The sequence below is a fragment of the Pongo abelii genome, chromosome 13, assembly GCF_028885655.2.
Source record: "Pongo abelii isolate AG06213 chromosome 13, NHGRI_mPonAbe1-v2.0_pri, whole genome shotgun sequence".
In the NCBI taxonomy this organism is placed as follows: domain Eukaryota; kingdom Metazoa; phylum Chordata; class Mammalia; order Primates; family Hominidae; genus Pongo; species Pongo abelii.
Window position 1 is genome coordinate 31,070,922 of NC_071998.2, and position 15,960 is coordinate 31,086,881.

At 41.5% G+C, this 15,960-nt stretch overlaps 2 protein-coding genes across 3 annotated transcripts in view; one reads left to right on the forward strand and one right to left on the reverse strand.

Annotated features, from left to right (window-relative positions):
* IFT74 (intraflagellar transport 74) overlaps window positions 1-8,415 on the reverse strand; it is a 131,199-nt gene extending 122,784 nt beyond the window's left edge. The window contains 1 exon segment of one of the 2 annotated variants that reach the window (NM_001133674.2): window positions 5,603-5,683. The gene's annotated coding sequence lies outside the window, so the exon portion shown is untranslated. 2 annotated transcript variants of the gene reach the window in all.
* A 3,568-nt stretch (window positions 8,416-11,983) lies between these two features.
* Window positions 11,984-15,960, forward strand: part of PLAA (phospholipase A2 activating protein) — a 44,819-nt gene continuing 40,842 nt past the window's right edge. The window contains exon 1 of the mRNA XM_002819730.5: window positions 11,984-15,188. Coding sequence (XP_002819776.2) covers window positions 15,040-15,188 — 149 coding nt within the window. The 5' untranslated portion in view covers window positions 11,984-15,039. The remainder of the gene's footprint in view (window positions 15,189-15,960) is intronic.

The following is a 15,960-nucleotide window of genomic DNA, read 5'->3' on the forward strand; positions in this document are numbered from 1 at the left end:
GTGACTTCCTAATCTCTCCTCTATCTTTACTAAAGTCTTTTGTACCTAGTTCACAGCTTCTCTATTCTAATCTCACCATCATCCTGGATGACTTCCATCTAGATACTAGATCCAATACCTAACGTTCCAGCTTCACAGTTCCCTGACCTCAACTTTAGCAATGATCTTAACTCCAGTTCAGTAATTTATAGCCATGGCGAGACATGGAGCTTGTCATCATCTGGAATTGCTTCATCTCAAACATCTTAATTGAAATACTCTATTCTCCAGTCTTCTCCTCTCCTTCTACCCTTTTCTCATCTTCATTCTGCTATACCTGCCTTGAAACCATTTCCTTAATTCACTGATTCTCTCCCAGTTTATCAGCCCTCTCCTTTATGCATCAGAATATAATATTATTTAAAATTCTGTCTCATAATTTAGAGTAGTAGTTTTCAAATTGTTGGTCACATCCATTAGTAAGTTCTGAAAACAATTTTGCAGGTTATGATCAAGATACTTAAACGTGAAATAAAATTTAAACAAAAAGAGTTCACTGAAAATATGAAGGGTAAACATTGTTTCAGTAAATTTTTGTTTCAGCTATATTTACATAAATTTACACATATGTGTTTACTGGGCTACAATATAAAAATGTATGTCCTATTGTAGGTCATATAAAATAGTTATGAAGATACTTATCGAGAGACAGAATATGGAGAAAAAGAGAATAGTGCCCAAGATTCTGTCCTGAGGAACATCAATAAATACAGATTACACACAAGAGGAAAATCTAGTACGACAGACTGAAAATTAAGGCCCAGAAAGCAAAGAAAAAAACCAAGAGTGTGTGTCAGAGATGCCAAGAGAAGGCAGGAATCTGAGCCATGCCATTTACGTTGGAAATTCAAGTAAGATGAAAACTGAAATGTCCAATGGAGTCCCCATCCAAGAAGTCACTAGTGATACCTTGACAAGGGTGTTTAAGAACTCTCCTCCTTCTCTCATGAAATTAGTGTCTCATGAGCACCATCAACCAATTTGTATCCTTGAACTATTCGCCAGCCCATCTGGCAAAATCAGAAACCCTTCTCTACATCCAATCTAAAGTGCTGAACATTGCTGGTGGAAATCATACAACTGTACAGACTGGGGTACTGCAAAGTGATAGTCACAAATCTTAGCTGGACCCTCATTTCAGAAATGATTTATCCTTGTTAAGATACTTCTCTACTTGATAATTCTCACCCTTAACTACTCTTCTATTTAAACTCTGTTCCTGCCACTCTCGGCAGATGACTCATTTAAGAAAATTACAACTTGAACTCCATCACCTTTGGGGCACATAAACTTCTCTACATCCATCCTGCCCTCCAATCTCAACAGCCATTCCTTCTCTCATTCAAGATCAATCTTACTCTGATTTACCCTTGATCCCATCTTCTTTGTGGCATTAACCTCACTGCTACCAATTATCTTTAAACTTTCTCCTTTCCTTCAGTCTGTTACCATGTTCAATTCTTTCCTACCTTCAAAAACTTATTTCTTGATCTTGCATCCACCTCTATCTAACTGTCCCATATATCCTTCCCTTATGCAGCCAAATTCCTAAGAATAGCTTATATTTGGCCGGGCGTGGCGGCTCATGCCTGTAATCCCAGCACTTTGGGAGGCCGAGGCGGGAGGATCATGAAGTCAGGAGATCGAGACCATCCTGGCTAACACGGTGAAACCCTGTCTCTACTAAAAAATACAAAAAATTAGCCGGGCGTGGTGGCGAGCGTCTGTAGTCCCAGCCAATCGGGAGGCTGAGGCAGGAGAATGGTGTGAACCCGGAAGGCGGAGATTGCAGTGAGCTGAGATCGTGCCACTGCACTCTAGCCTGGGCGACAAAGCGAGACTCCGTCTCAGAAAAAAAAAACAAAAAAAGAATAGTTTATATCCACTATTTTCTACTGCTTCATTTCCCACTATCTCCTGGATTGCTACTGTTTGATTCAAATGACCCCTGCCAATATTGCCAGTGATGTAAATGTCATCCTACTTTACTGGTGTCCACATTTATATGAAACATCTCCATGACACTTTCCTCTCTTCTGGTTCTTTTTACTGTCTCCTTGATCTGTCCTTATATAGAGCATTTTCTAAGATACCATCCACCATCTTTTTCTTTTCTCTCTCTAAACTCTCCTTGGGCCCCCTTATCCACACTCAGGGTTTTAACAATTAATAAACTGATTCCACACAACTTATTTTAGCACTCAGCTTGCGGTGTTTATATCCAAATAATAACATCTCCACTTAGATGTCTAAATATTTCAAAATAAACATATGTAATCCAAACTCATTATCATCTCCCCAAAATTTGTCCTTCCTCTTGGTGTCACCTCCTAGTCACACAAGTCAGAAATTTAGTCCTTGACATCTTCCTCTCCCTCACTCCCATGGCTGATCACATAGTTCTATTGAGTTTGTTTTGTTTAGTTCTACTGATTTTGTTCCTAAGTGTTTAACAGGTACTTTACTCTCTATACCTACAACACTGGCCAATTCAGGGCATCACTGTCTCAGGTGGACTATTATACCAGCCTCTTAAGTGGTCCCCTTGCCTAACACACATTTTTCCTGTTACTTTCTCTGGGAATCCTTCCATTACCAGTCCACAACTGGTCTTGGAATCTTCGTCTTCTTCAATTTCAGTGTATAGGCCTGTTCTACATGCTACCATGCATCCTGCGTATTACTTTCTTCCAGAACCTATCACACCACTTGAAATGATCTGCTTAAGTATTTCTCACCCTTTATGGCAAGAGCTGAATCTTAATAGTCTTTATATCCCCAACATCTGTCTCAGTGATAAGCAAAAACTTTGTTCTCTCTTGTACCTTTTAAATTTCCTCCTACATAAAGGTATTGCCAATTACAAAAATTTACTAAATTGTTAAAAAGCAAACAAAGTGACCGGGCGCGGTGGCTCACGTCTGTAATCCCAGAACTTTGGGAGGCTGAGGCGGGTGGATCACGAGGTCAGGAGATCGAGACCATCCTGGCTAACATAGTGAAACCCCATCTCTACTAAAAATACAAAAAAAAAGTTAGCCGGGCGTGGTGGCGGGCGTAGTTCCAGCTACTCCGGAGGCTGAGGCAGCAGAATGGCGTGAACCCAGGAGGCGGAGCTTGCAGTGAGCCGAGATCGCACCACTGCACTCCAGCCTGGGCGACTGAGCAAGACTCTGTCTCAAAAAAAAAAAAAAAAAAGGCAAACAAAGCGTGTGTTGGACTAAAATGATTTCTCTGTTTCTACACTCTATGTCCAGTACTACTTTTCTGACTTTTCTTAGCATTACTCATAATCAGTCCTTGGACTGCTTCTATCCTTTCTACAGTCATGCATCTTTATAACTCCAACTATGTGTACGGCTCACTAATCAATGCCTACAGTTCTGCCCTTTCAACTGGGCACCAATTTTGAGTTTTCAATTGTTTATCTGAAATTTCCATTCAGATATCTCATTTGACTATGTTCCCACCAATCTTCCTGACCCCACTAGCTCCCTGATTCTAATTCCTTGCCATTTTGAACTCTATGTACAAAGCAAAAGAATTTCAAATGGAAAAAGAAATTTCATGAAACGACTCTTTGAAAAGGAAGACAGGGTGTATGATCAAGATGGTTTTTCCACAAGAAAACGAGTACAATAAACATCTTTTTCCAGTGGAAAAGATATTACTCTAGGTTTCCTGCTTGTCGGGGGACCTGCTCCGATAATCACATAGGTTCTTTTCTATTTTCCTAAGCGTTGGCTGGCTTGAGAAATAAAGGGACAGAGTACAAAACAGAGAAATTTTAAAGCTGCGCATCCGGGGGAGACATCACACGTTGGCAGGATCCGTGATGCCCCACAAGCCACAAAAACCAGCAAGTTTTTATTACGGAGTTTCAAAAGGGGAGGGAGTATACGAATAGGTGTGGGTGACAGACATCAAGTACTTAACAGGGTAATAGAATATCACAAGGCAAGCGGAGGCAGGGCGAGATCACAGGACCACAGGACCAAAGTGAAATTAAAATTGCTAATGAAGTTTGGGGCACCACTGTCATTGATAACATCTTATCAGGAGACAGCGTTTTGAGATCCACCGGTCTGACCAAAATTCATTAGGTGGGAATTTCCTCTTCCTAATAAGCCTGGGAGCGCTATGGGAGACGAGTTTATTTCACCTCTGCAATCTCCACCATAAGAGACAGGTACACTCCGGGGGGGCCAGTTCAGTGACCTACTCCTAGGTGCGCATTGTCTTTCTCAGGGATATCCCATGCTGAGAAAAAGAATTCAGCGATATTTCTCCCATTTGCTTTTGAAAGAAGAGAATATGGCTCTGTTCTGCCCGGCTCACCGGTGGTCAGAGTTTAAGGTTATCTCTCTTATTCCCTGAACAATTGCTGTTATCCTGTTCTTTTTTCAGGGTGCCCACATTTCATATTGCTAAAACACACATGCTGTACAATTTTTGTAGTTAACGCAATTACTACAGGGTCCTGGAACGATATACATCCTCCTCAACTGACAGGATTAAGAGATTAAAGTAAAAACAGGCATAGGAAATCACAAGGGTATTGATTGGGGAAGTGATAAGTGTCCATGAAATCTTTACAATTTATGTTTAGAGACTGCAGTAAAGACAGGCATAAGAAATTACAAAAGTATTAATTTGGGGAACTAATAAATGTCCACAAAATCTTCACAATCCACGTTCTTCTGTCATGGCTTCAGCCGGTCCCTCCGTTTGGGGTCCTTGACTTTCCGCAACACCTGCTAACTTTGAGAAAATGTACAACATACAAAAATTTCACCCAATTTTCTTTGCCACCGTTTTACTGTGGTGAAAAAAAGCTTACCATTATATTATTACCAGTGGGATTAAGAGGCGGGCATTAGCAACAAATATACCACTAACTACGGGGTTATTCAATCAAAGATTCACACAATTTCCAGTTATTCACACAATCAGAGAGGCAGCCTGGCCTTCGGATCCAGAATGATTAGCGATACAAACTAGTGCTGACAAAGTTAGCAGCTGCATAATCTTGCCACCTCACTTAACCCCTCAGGATTTCATCTTCTGTAAAACAGAAGAGTGACATCTACCTTGCAGAGCTGTTGTGAAGATTATAAGTATTAAATTTAAAACATCAGCTTCTAATTATTATTACTATCGTTATCCTCCCTAAGCCAACCATTCTCACACAGGTGAATAAGTGGAAAGTTGCTAACTGCCCGCACTGTGATCAACAGACAGAAGTAAGTCCCTTCCACTGTAACAGGCAGAAATCTATCGCTTTGACTAAAATCCTTCAGCCCATCGTGGTCCTTCCCTCTGCTCTGTGCTTGGCGGGTCTCCTGCGGGGGGTGGGGGAGGGGTCGGGCCGTTGGAGGAGGTCTGTTCGCACCCTTCGCTCGACTAGAATTGGTACATGCCTGGCCTGGCTACAGGCCCAACGGTAACAGTTAGCTAAGACCCAGAGTTTGAATCTGTTTTGTGTGGAGCGGATGAGCATCTCCAAGGCAAGAGAACAGACGTAGGAGGGAGGGAGGAAGAGATGGGACCCGGGGTTTCTCACCTCCGCCGGCGCCGAAGGAGGGCGGTTGCCCAGCTCGCGGGTGCCCTAACTTCTTTCTGAGGCCCACGCGCAGTTTTCCTCGGCTCTCAGGCCTACCCACTAACTGCCGGGCGCCCCGGCGTATCCCGGCAACGGGGGCGGGATAGCGGAGGCTCCTCATCCTGAGTGACCAATCCTCCGCCTCAGCCCTTGGTTACACGCGGAGCTCTCGCGAGAATTGAGGACATGTTTGTTTCTTCACCACCCTTGAGTGCTTTTTGGAAAAAGTGGAAAACAGCGGGGCAGCTGGAAAACAAACATTTTATGTGAACGTTTGATTTTCTTGGTAATCAGAGCAACCTCCGTGTGCCTTACTTGAAGTAACTAGTGAGTTTTGCTATGTCCCTATGTAAACTCACGTCGGCTAACGTGTTAACAGGTTACATTTGAAGTTATTAAGTGGTAGACAGCATTGTGCAATTTTCTAAACTCCTAATTTGTGGTAGTTTTCCTTACTATTAGGACGGCATAGCGTACACAACGCATCATGAAGTATGGATGCCATTCTGGCACCAACTGTTCCGTTCTTCCTTTCACCAGAAGCTTTGCGTCTTTAAGCTTCCTTTCATTAGAATTTGGATCCAAGTTTGTGGGGAAGACTGTGAATTCAATAGAAAGTGTCCTTTTCTTTTCTTTTTTTTTAATTTAATTACTTCACCTCAAATCCCACTTCTCTAATAAAATAACTTTTACTGTATGTTTCCTTCCAATCTTCATTGATACAGCTTAAATGTGATTGCATATGTATTGGGATTTTAACATTATTTTACACATTATTTCCAACTTGCCTGCCCTGGAGGAGTTAAAAATCAATACAATACAAAATGAGATAATGTCATGTGGCTGAATTCTCCCTTAGTTTGTGAAACATTTTCATGTAATTATCTCATTTGAGCCCACTCTATTTGCAGTGGCCATTTGTCATCCTTTTGGCAGTTTCTCCCTTACCCTGCCCCCCAACACCCTTACAGGAACTGAAAGTGACAGATACTGGCTTTCCTAGTCTTCCTTATTACTGGGACATGAGTATTATTGCTTGCTAGACTCACCAGTCTAATGTGGTGGACCCAGCTCAAACCTGAATGACAACCAGAAGCAGGACTTGAGAGAGTCTGTTGAAGTAAGGGTGACAGCCACAGTAACTACATCGTTTCCGAGACTGCAATGTTCTATCACCAGCAACCAGTGTCCAGCATCAGTGTGTTGGTGCAAGCTGCAGTGTTAGGTACTCAGAGGCTTTATTGGGAGGAGAACCTCTAGCTTGTTTCTTCAGCTTCTGGGAGAGTCTGTGAGCTGCTTAATGTCCTTTAATAAATTCATTTTCAGCTTTTATATCATTTATAGATGATTTCTGTTTCTTGTACTTAAGGACCCTGACAGATATTAACAGTTGAAATTGGCAGGACAGATACTATTATCCAAGTTTTAAAGAGATTAAATAATTTGCTTAAGCTCATTTGGGTAATAAGTATTGATCCCTGTCCCCATATCTTTTTCATGAGGAAAAAGGAATAGAGAATAGGAATACATCTCACTTATTTGCCTCTGAGCTTCCTTAGAGTAGGCACCATATCTTATTTGACTTTGGATCATTATGTATTAGGTTCTGTTGCTTTTAAGGTTATATCAAATTGGAATTAGGTTACATCAAGTTGTAATTTGGCTAGTAATTAGGTTATGTCAAATTTTAAGTTTATTGTAAGACTACTTGTGTTTCCAGTTCCTTTCTGTCTCTAGTCCTTTTCACTGCAATTCTCTCTTCCTGGAATCTTTGTCCCTCTGCTTTTCACTGTCCAAAGTCCTATTCATCATTCAAGTCTTAACCCAAATGTCTTTTATTAGAGAGGTCTTCTCTGGCAGTCCATACTAGATTAGTGCTCCAACTCCTTCTAGCCCCCCACCTCATTATATGTCCTCAGTGCACCCTGTACTATTCCTATCCGTTAAAAGGTAAACTTTGGCACGCTAAAATTTTAAAGAGCTTATTTGAACAGACAGCAATTCATGAATTAGGCAGCTCCAAATCATAAGTGGTTTGGGGCTCCCCCAGAGGTAGTTGAAAGCTTTCAGAGAGTAAATGCAGAGCACAGCAAAGAAATTATTTGATTGGTTAAAGTTTGAGCAGTTGCCTTATTTGGACTGTTCTTGTGGGAAGTTCGAGATGATATAACTGATGACTAGTTGGCCACTTGTGATTCCGTTTTAAGTTTCAGTTTCCTCATGTAGGAACTCAGTGCATTAGAGCGACTTCAGTCTAATGGACTCCAATTTAATTATTTTAACACTACATATCACTCATTATAACTTGCAGTTATATATTTATTTTTGTTGTCAAAAATAACAAACCCTGACAGTAGGGACACATTTTTATCCATAATTTACTACTGCAATAGGGAAAATAGTCCAATGTGAAAGGAATTCAACCTTGATTTGTACAGCAGTGATTGGATGTTTTAAAGGGAGAATGAGGGAGTAGGGAAGGAAGCAAGTGGGTACTCAGTAGAGTCAAGGACAATAAGGCCCAATGAAGACAATACCACTTGGTACAGAATATGGCCAGTTATGCTTACGTAGCCCAGGGTGCACAGAAGAAAAATGTTAACAAAGTAACTCAAAAATGTCTTTGTAAGATGTTTGTAGGTTTTTTAAGAAAATAAACTTTTTGGCCAGGTGTGGGGGCTCATGCTTCTAATCCCAACACTTTGGGAGGCTAAGGCAGGAGGGACACTGAGGCCAGGAGTTCAAGACCGGCCTGGGCAACATAGTGAGACCCCCCTACAAAAAATGAAAACAAAAATGAATTTTAAAAAAGAAAAGAAACTTTGAGGAGTGACATCATTAAGTTATTCTACTGTAAAATAGAGAAAAGTTAGTGAACTTACTAGTGAATATGTACATCAACTGAAATAAGATTTTGGATACACTGGTAGGAGTGTCTATTGAAAGAAGATGGCTATAGAAACCCAAATGCACATGTCCTTTGACCCAGTAACTCCACTTCTAGGAAGTGAGCATATATTCACACTGAATTCATACATATAAATGACATATGCTGATGTCCAAGGTTATTTATTTGAGCAGTGTTTGTTACAGAGAAAGATTAGGAAAAAAATCAAACAACACTGAATTAATAATGCTATAGTCATAAAATCACATAAAATTTGGCCATCTATAAAAAAGAATGCTCCTTGTATACTGATATTGCAGAGGCTGACTAGGAACCCCAGAGCTAGTATAAAAATATTATTTTAGCCTGAAGGCATTTGATGAAGGGGGAAAAAAGCCTTCTCAGAGAGTTCCTTTTCTGACTAAAAGCACAATTTCTGGGGAATGATGCTATCATAAATACCCTAACTTATGGCCCGGAAGAACACCACTCCTAACTGTATAGATGAACATGAATACAAACTTTCTTATTTGTTCTCCTAAAAGTCAATGTTTCTATTTTCTTCCCTGTAAAAGCTGTTTCTCCCCCACCATTTTCCCTACTAAGTTAGTTATATAAGCCTTGAACTTTAATCATTTGACTAGTCAGCTGCTGCTTTTGTTGGCTGTTTTATGCATAAGAAATTGATATTTTTCTCCTGTTTGTCTTTTGTCAGTTTAACTCACAGGCCCTTGAATAGTGAACATGACAGGGTAGAGGAAAAGCTTTCTTCTTCCCATACAATATGGAAAGTTTTCCAAGATATATAAACTCAGGTGAGTAAGTATTCAATGTTAACATTTTCTTGCATCTGTATAAATAATCTTTGGGAAGAACACAAGAAACTGATAAGCCTCCAGAGAGGAAAACTGGGTGGTTAGGGTTTGAAAATGTGCATCCTTTACGTCTTTTGAATTTTAAACCAAGGAATGCATTATTATTACTTTTTAAAAATAAACTTTCGGCCAGGCACAGTGGCTCACACCTGTAATCCCAGCACTTTGGGAGGCCTAGTCAGGCGGATCACCTGAGGGTCAAGAGTTCGAGACCAGCCTGGCCAACATGGTGAAACCCTGTCTCTACTAAAAATACAAAAATTAGCCGGGCATGGTGACAGGCGCCTGTAATCCCAGCTACTCGGGAGGCTGAAGCAGGAGAATTGCTTGAACCCTAGAGGCAGAGGCTGCAGTGAGCCAAGATCGCGCCATTGCACTCCAGCTTCGGGACAAGAGTAAGACTTCGTCAAAAAAAAAAAAAAAAAAAAAAAAAGTTAAAAAAAATTAAATAAACTTTCAATAAGGGGACGATAAAAATCATAATGAATATTCACATTAGCCATCTTTTAATGAATTATGCAATTATCTAGATAATATTTCAAAGCATATGAAAACAAAGGACAAAGTGTCCTTAAATGTTTAACAAAAAAACTCACTAAAAGCCAAGAAAAAAGCTTACTAAATGTATTGGCACTAGAAAAATGTTTTTCTCCTCTTTGGGCACCAAAAACTTGAAAACAATTATCTTTTGGGAAATTGAAATGTATTAGCTTTGAAACATTTTCTGTAGTGTTCCACAGTACTGGCAAGACAAATGTGATTTAGAAGCTGATAACCATCCTTAAAGATGAAGTTCATATTTCACTTGTTTTTTTTTTTGAGACAGAGTCTTGCTGTGTCACCCAGGCTGGAGTGGAGTGGAGCTATCTCGGCTCACTGCAACCTCTGCCTCCCAGGTTCAAGTGATTCTCTTACCTCAGGCTCCCGAGTAGCTGGGACTACGGGTGCATACCACCACGCCCGGCTAATTTTTTGTATTTTAGTAGAGACGGGGTTTCACTGCATTGCCCAGGCTGGTTGTGAACTCCTGAGTTCAGACAATCCACCTGCCTCAGTCTCCCAAAGTGGTAGGATTACAGGCGTGAGCCATCACGCCCAGCCCATATTTCACATTTTACGGTTTTTTTTCTTACATATATGGACTTTGTTTTTTCAACATTCCCCTTATGGGGAACATATTTGTAGCCTCAATTTTCTAAGATCTGTACATGTAAAATTTCTATCATTTTCCAATGCATTTTAATATTTTATTTCATGTATGTATTGTGCTATACTAGCCCAAAGTTTTGGCACCAGAGTCTGTGTGTCGAATTTTAGTTAAAAAAAAAAAAAATGCTAAACAATATTCTGTCAACATCACTTTCACACACAAGCCAAATATCATCCCCGTTAAAATTCCTTTCTTTAGTTTGCCTGGGTTTTCCTACTAAGTTGCCAGCCCTGAACCATATTGACCCCAACTTCATTCCTGTATAATCTGCATTAATGCTGTTCTTCAGTGCATTGAGGGCTTTTAAAATTAAATTTTAAAGAAAACATCATATTGAGAACATAAACTGCGATGTTTACCTCAATTTACACAAACTGTGATGTTTAGTCCAGCTATCCAACTATTCCATGCATTTTCTCTGAGAGAACTACTGTCATTACGGACATTTTTCCTTCATGCCTTCAGGCATATGGGAGGGGGATCCAGAATTGTTATTTGTATGCAGACAGACAGTTGAAATAAACGATTTGTTTTAAACCTTTGAACTGCTAAACACATAAAAACATTATAATTATTTTTAAAGTATCAAGAACCCAATTTAGTGTTCATAGAATTTTAGTCTCAGCTGCACTATGTTCTAGTTATGTGACATTAAAATAGTTATTTCAGTTATTCATTAATTCATTAAGGTAACCAATAACATCTACTGAGCATTAACCTATCAAGCTGTTAAAAGACAACACACATTAAAGTATTAAAGAGTTCAGTTGAGCAGACAGTGATTCATGAATTGGGCAGCACCAAACCACAAGTGGTGAAACTCCATCTAGGGGCACTTAAACTACCTTTGCAGAATTATAACTAATGAGAGAAATCTAACATGACTGACTCCATTTTGCCTAAAACCTCACAGGCTAAACTAGTTTTTTGTTGTTGTCGTTTTATTGTTAGTTTGTTTTTTGCTTATTCTAGTGTGGAGGCTAAAATAACTATGCCAGGAATTTGGTTTATAGTTAAACTTTGCGACAAGGAAAAGTGACCCCTCCACCCCAACTCCTTGTATGGAGATTGAAGCTACATTCATAAGACAAGATTAGAATTATGGTAGAGGCTTGAACTTTGCTAAAGAATAGTCAAGCTTAAACAATAACTTGGCATTGTTTGATTAGCTTGCTTTTCTTTCTTTCTTTTTTTTTTTTTTTGAGACAGAGTCTCGCTCTGTTGCCAGGCTGAAGTGCAGTGGCGCAATCTCGGCTCACTGCAACCTCCCCCTCCCGGGTTCAAGTGATTCTCCTGCCTCAGCCTCCTGAGTAGCTGGGACTACAGGCGTGTGCCACCACACCCGGCTAATTTTTTGTATTTTTAGTAGAGACAAGGTTTCACCGTGTTAGCCAGGATGGTCTCGATCTCCTGACCTCGTAATCCACCTGCCTTGGCCTCCCAAAGTGCTGGGATTACAGGCGTGAGCCACCTCACTCAGCCTAATTAGCTTGCTTTTCTATAGAGCCTCCTGCCCTGGAGTCACGTAACCAGAGGTCACAAGATTTGTAACTTCGCCAACTACTCCTATAGATAACATCACTATTGTGAAACATCACTATTGTGAAACCTAATTAACTGGTCTTTGAGATATTTTTCAAATTTAGCATTTTGGCAGACCAACAGACACAACCTGAACCTGTGAACCCCACTCCTCAAAAATGACTCAGGTTCATGAAGATAGTTCTGACACACCTGTGATTCATCCCTGACCGAACCAATTAGCATTTCCCATTTCCTAGCCTCCTGCCCACCAACCGATCCTTTAAAAACCTAGTCTCTACATTCTTGGAGGTGGATTTGAGAAATATCTCCCATCCTCCTCGTTGGCTGGCCCTGTGATTATTCATCTTTCCCTGCTGCAACATTTGTAGTTCTCAATGCATTGGTTTTTTGGAAGACAGCAGACAATCACACAGGGAAATTACACATTTCCCTGTGTAAAAGAACACAGGGGCAATTACAGCATGAGGGGAAAACTTTTATAAGGGGTTGGTGGAAGCAAGACTAAGAAAATATACTTACTTGATTGGTTAAAGTGGAAAGTCCATAGTTAGAGGTTTGTCTGTTTCTGTTAGTTAAGCTTAAGTTTCATTTTACTGTTTACATTGAGTTGGGCTCCAGAGCTGGAGCTATCTCAACCTAATAGCCTCCAAATTAACAGTTTTTAAACAAGGCAAATTCTTCATGTGTGAAATGGGAATAATAATACTATCTACCTTGCAGGGTTATTGTGAGAGACTGTGAAAATTGGTAAACTGAATACTATACAAAGTTGAAAAACATTTCCTATTATATAGGAGGCAGTAAATTAGAGGGTTAAGATTCATGTAAAATAAAGGTCTTGATAATAATAAAATGTAGTCCGGTAGAAAAGACAGACATAAAAGAATATATTAGAATGCAGTAAATACTGTATTGACAACAAATAAAACTGCATTGGTTCCCTAGAGGAACTAGAAGAAACCAGAAGATAAACTGGTGTTGAACTATGACAGATGGAGAAAGTGGAATTCTAAGTTTAAAAAAAAAAATGCATGTACAAAGAGCATAGAGACATGGACAGCATACAGCATAATGTGTTCAGGGAATGGTGACAAATTCGAAATGGCTAGAGTAAGAGAGTTAACAGAGGGAGATGAATCTAGTAAAACAGATTAGGGAGAATGTGTGAAAGGCCCTATGTAATGCTGTACTATAAGAATGGAAAGCCGGCCGGGCGTGGTTGCTCACGCTTATAATCCAGCACTTTGGAAGGCAGAGGAGGGCAGATTACGAGGTCAGGAGATTGAGACTATCCTGGCCAACATGGTGAAACTCCGTTTCTACTAAAAACACAAAATTTAGCTGGGCATGGTGGCGCACTCCTGTAGTCCCAGCTACTCGGGAGGCTGAGGCAGGAATCGCTTGAACCCGGGAGGCGGAGCGCCACTGCACTCAGCCTGGCAGCAGAGGGACACTCCGTCTCAAAAAAAAAAAAGAATGGAAAGCCACCACAGGTTGTCAAACAGAGAAAAAACAATTAAGTGTATATTTCAGAAAGATAATTATATTTTAATGTGTAGGATTGGCTGGAGAGAAGGGGTAGAAAGGTTAGAGAAATGTTGAAATAATTTAAGTAGCACTAATTGGTAGAGATTTCTAACAGATAGCTAGAAATACAGATCTAGAGTCTGGAGAAGACAATATGGGAAAACAGCTCTAGAAATAAGCAAAGTAGTAAATAATCCACCCAGGGAGGGGATATGATAGCAAAGAAGTATCAAAAGTCAGCATTTCAAGAATGATCTCCCAAACCAGGGGAAAAGTGATTCCAAACCTAGAGTAGGAGTTTTAGGAAGGGAGAAGTCAGAAAAGTGTGAATTGGGCTTAGCAATTTAGAAAGGTTTGTGGAAAAGTGTAGTTGGATGCGAGAGAATAGCGGATGGGAGAGAAACAAAGTAAGGAGACAGGTCATGTTTACCCTGGCACTCAATAAGGTCTGATAATGACTAGCAAGTAGCACCACGGGTGGGTGGGCTGGGGGGTTGTTAAAAATACGTATCTCAGCTCTAACCCAGACATACTAAATCAGAATCTACATTTTAACAAGCCGCCAGAGAAAAGTAGTTGTGCCTTTAAAAAATTGACTTGGACCACCGTATTTATTTGCTAAATTTGACAACAGAGAGTAGGAGAATCGGAAAACTTGAAACGAAGGAATAGTTCAATGACTAATAGTTCCCAATTTGGCCTCAAGCTTTCTTGTTTTAATTGAAAAACAAGGTTAACTTGCAAAAACCTCGAGATTCTCAGGGAAAAGCAGTGAGGATGACCTAACAGTAGACACCAAACAATCTCACTGAGCCATTCCGCCATGCCCAGCGCGAAGGACTCAGGTTTAAAATATCCGGATTCGGCGCACCGGATGTCCACCCCAACTGGCGCGGCATTATGGGAACTGTAGTCCCGGCCCGCGTCCCGGTTTACCACAAACTGTTGGGCCCGGAGTCGGAAAAGACCCGGGTTTAGGAAGGACCCCCGGGTCAGGCGTCCTGGTGGAAGGGCGGGCCTCCTTCTCTCTTCCTCGGCAGGGAGTCCCGAGCCCTGGAGGAAAGCCAGCTCAGCTCCGCATCGGCGTCGGCGGTTGGGACGCACACACTCTGCGTAATGGAGGGCTGAGGCCGATGATGAATTCCGGTGTGCCTGTCAGGCTTGCTGTGTCACTCGGCCCGCTCGGCGCGCCCCTTCCCAGCCGCCCTTCCGTACCGGCTCTCGGGTTCTTCCGGTCTCCGGCCGCCCCTTACCTGCAGGCTCTTCTCCGGCCGCGGCCCGGCGCTCTCCGAGTCGCCCCTGCGGACTGGTCTCGCGCAGTGCCCGGGCACCGGACGCCCGACAGACACTGGCCATGACGAGCGGCGCCACCAGGTACCGGCTGAGCTGCTCGCTCCGGGGCCACGAGCTGGACGTACGGGGCCTGGTGTGCTGCCCCTATCCGCCGGGAGCCTTTGTGTCCGTGTCCCGAGACCGCACCACCCGCCTCTGGGCTCCAGACAGGTAAGCGCTGGGAGTCGGGTTGCCCCGGCTGTGTTGCACGCTTCCTGGAGAGTGGAAAGAGAGTGACCCTTCCCTGTCAGTCATGCCGTCTCTCTCTCCCCCCAGCCTTCCCTCTGCTCTCCGCTCCCTTCCAGTTATCAGACTACTAGAACTCTGTGTAAGAAACCATGGAGATTTAAGTGGAAAGAGCACCGGGTAGGGGGACCAAAGAGACCTGCCTTGTGCTAACTTGACCACAGACGAGTCTCCTACCTTTTGGGCCTTCAGTTTTTGGACGATGATCTCCCAGGTTTCTTTTAGACTTGAGAATTTACTGATTCCAGTTGCACTCTCCGAAGTGAGGTAGTTTGAAGGCATGTGAAATGTCCTCTTTTTTTTTTTTCGAAGAAGATGCTCTGTAGTCTTCTCTAAAATTTAATTTTTGAAGACTTTAGTTCTCAAAAATTGCATAGCTGAATCCTCTTCTCGTCCAGGTTAGAATTTTAGTCTGTGGTCTGTGCTGGTCTTGAGGGAGTGAAACCTCTCGGATGTTTTGTTTCTGTGCATGTGCTGTTTCTTGAGGAGAAGGAGCATCCATTGCCTGCAAAGGATTTATCAGAAGGGTTCACGAACCAAAAAAAAAAAAAAGAAAAAAAAGATTAGGAATCAGTCCTGATCGAATTCACGGATTCAGCCCTGATTTGGCTGGTTGTAACGGGATATTTAAGACCTAGAAGACAGATTGTAGTTCAGAGAAAGAAAAATTGAGGTTAGTTATTTTGTTATTTAGTAG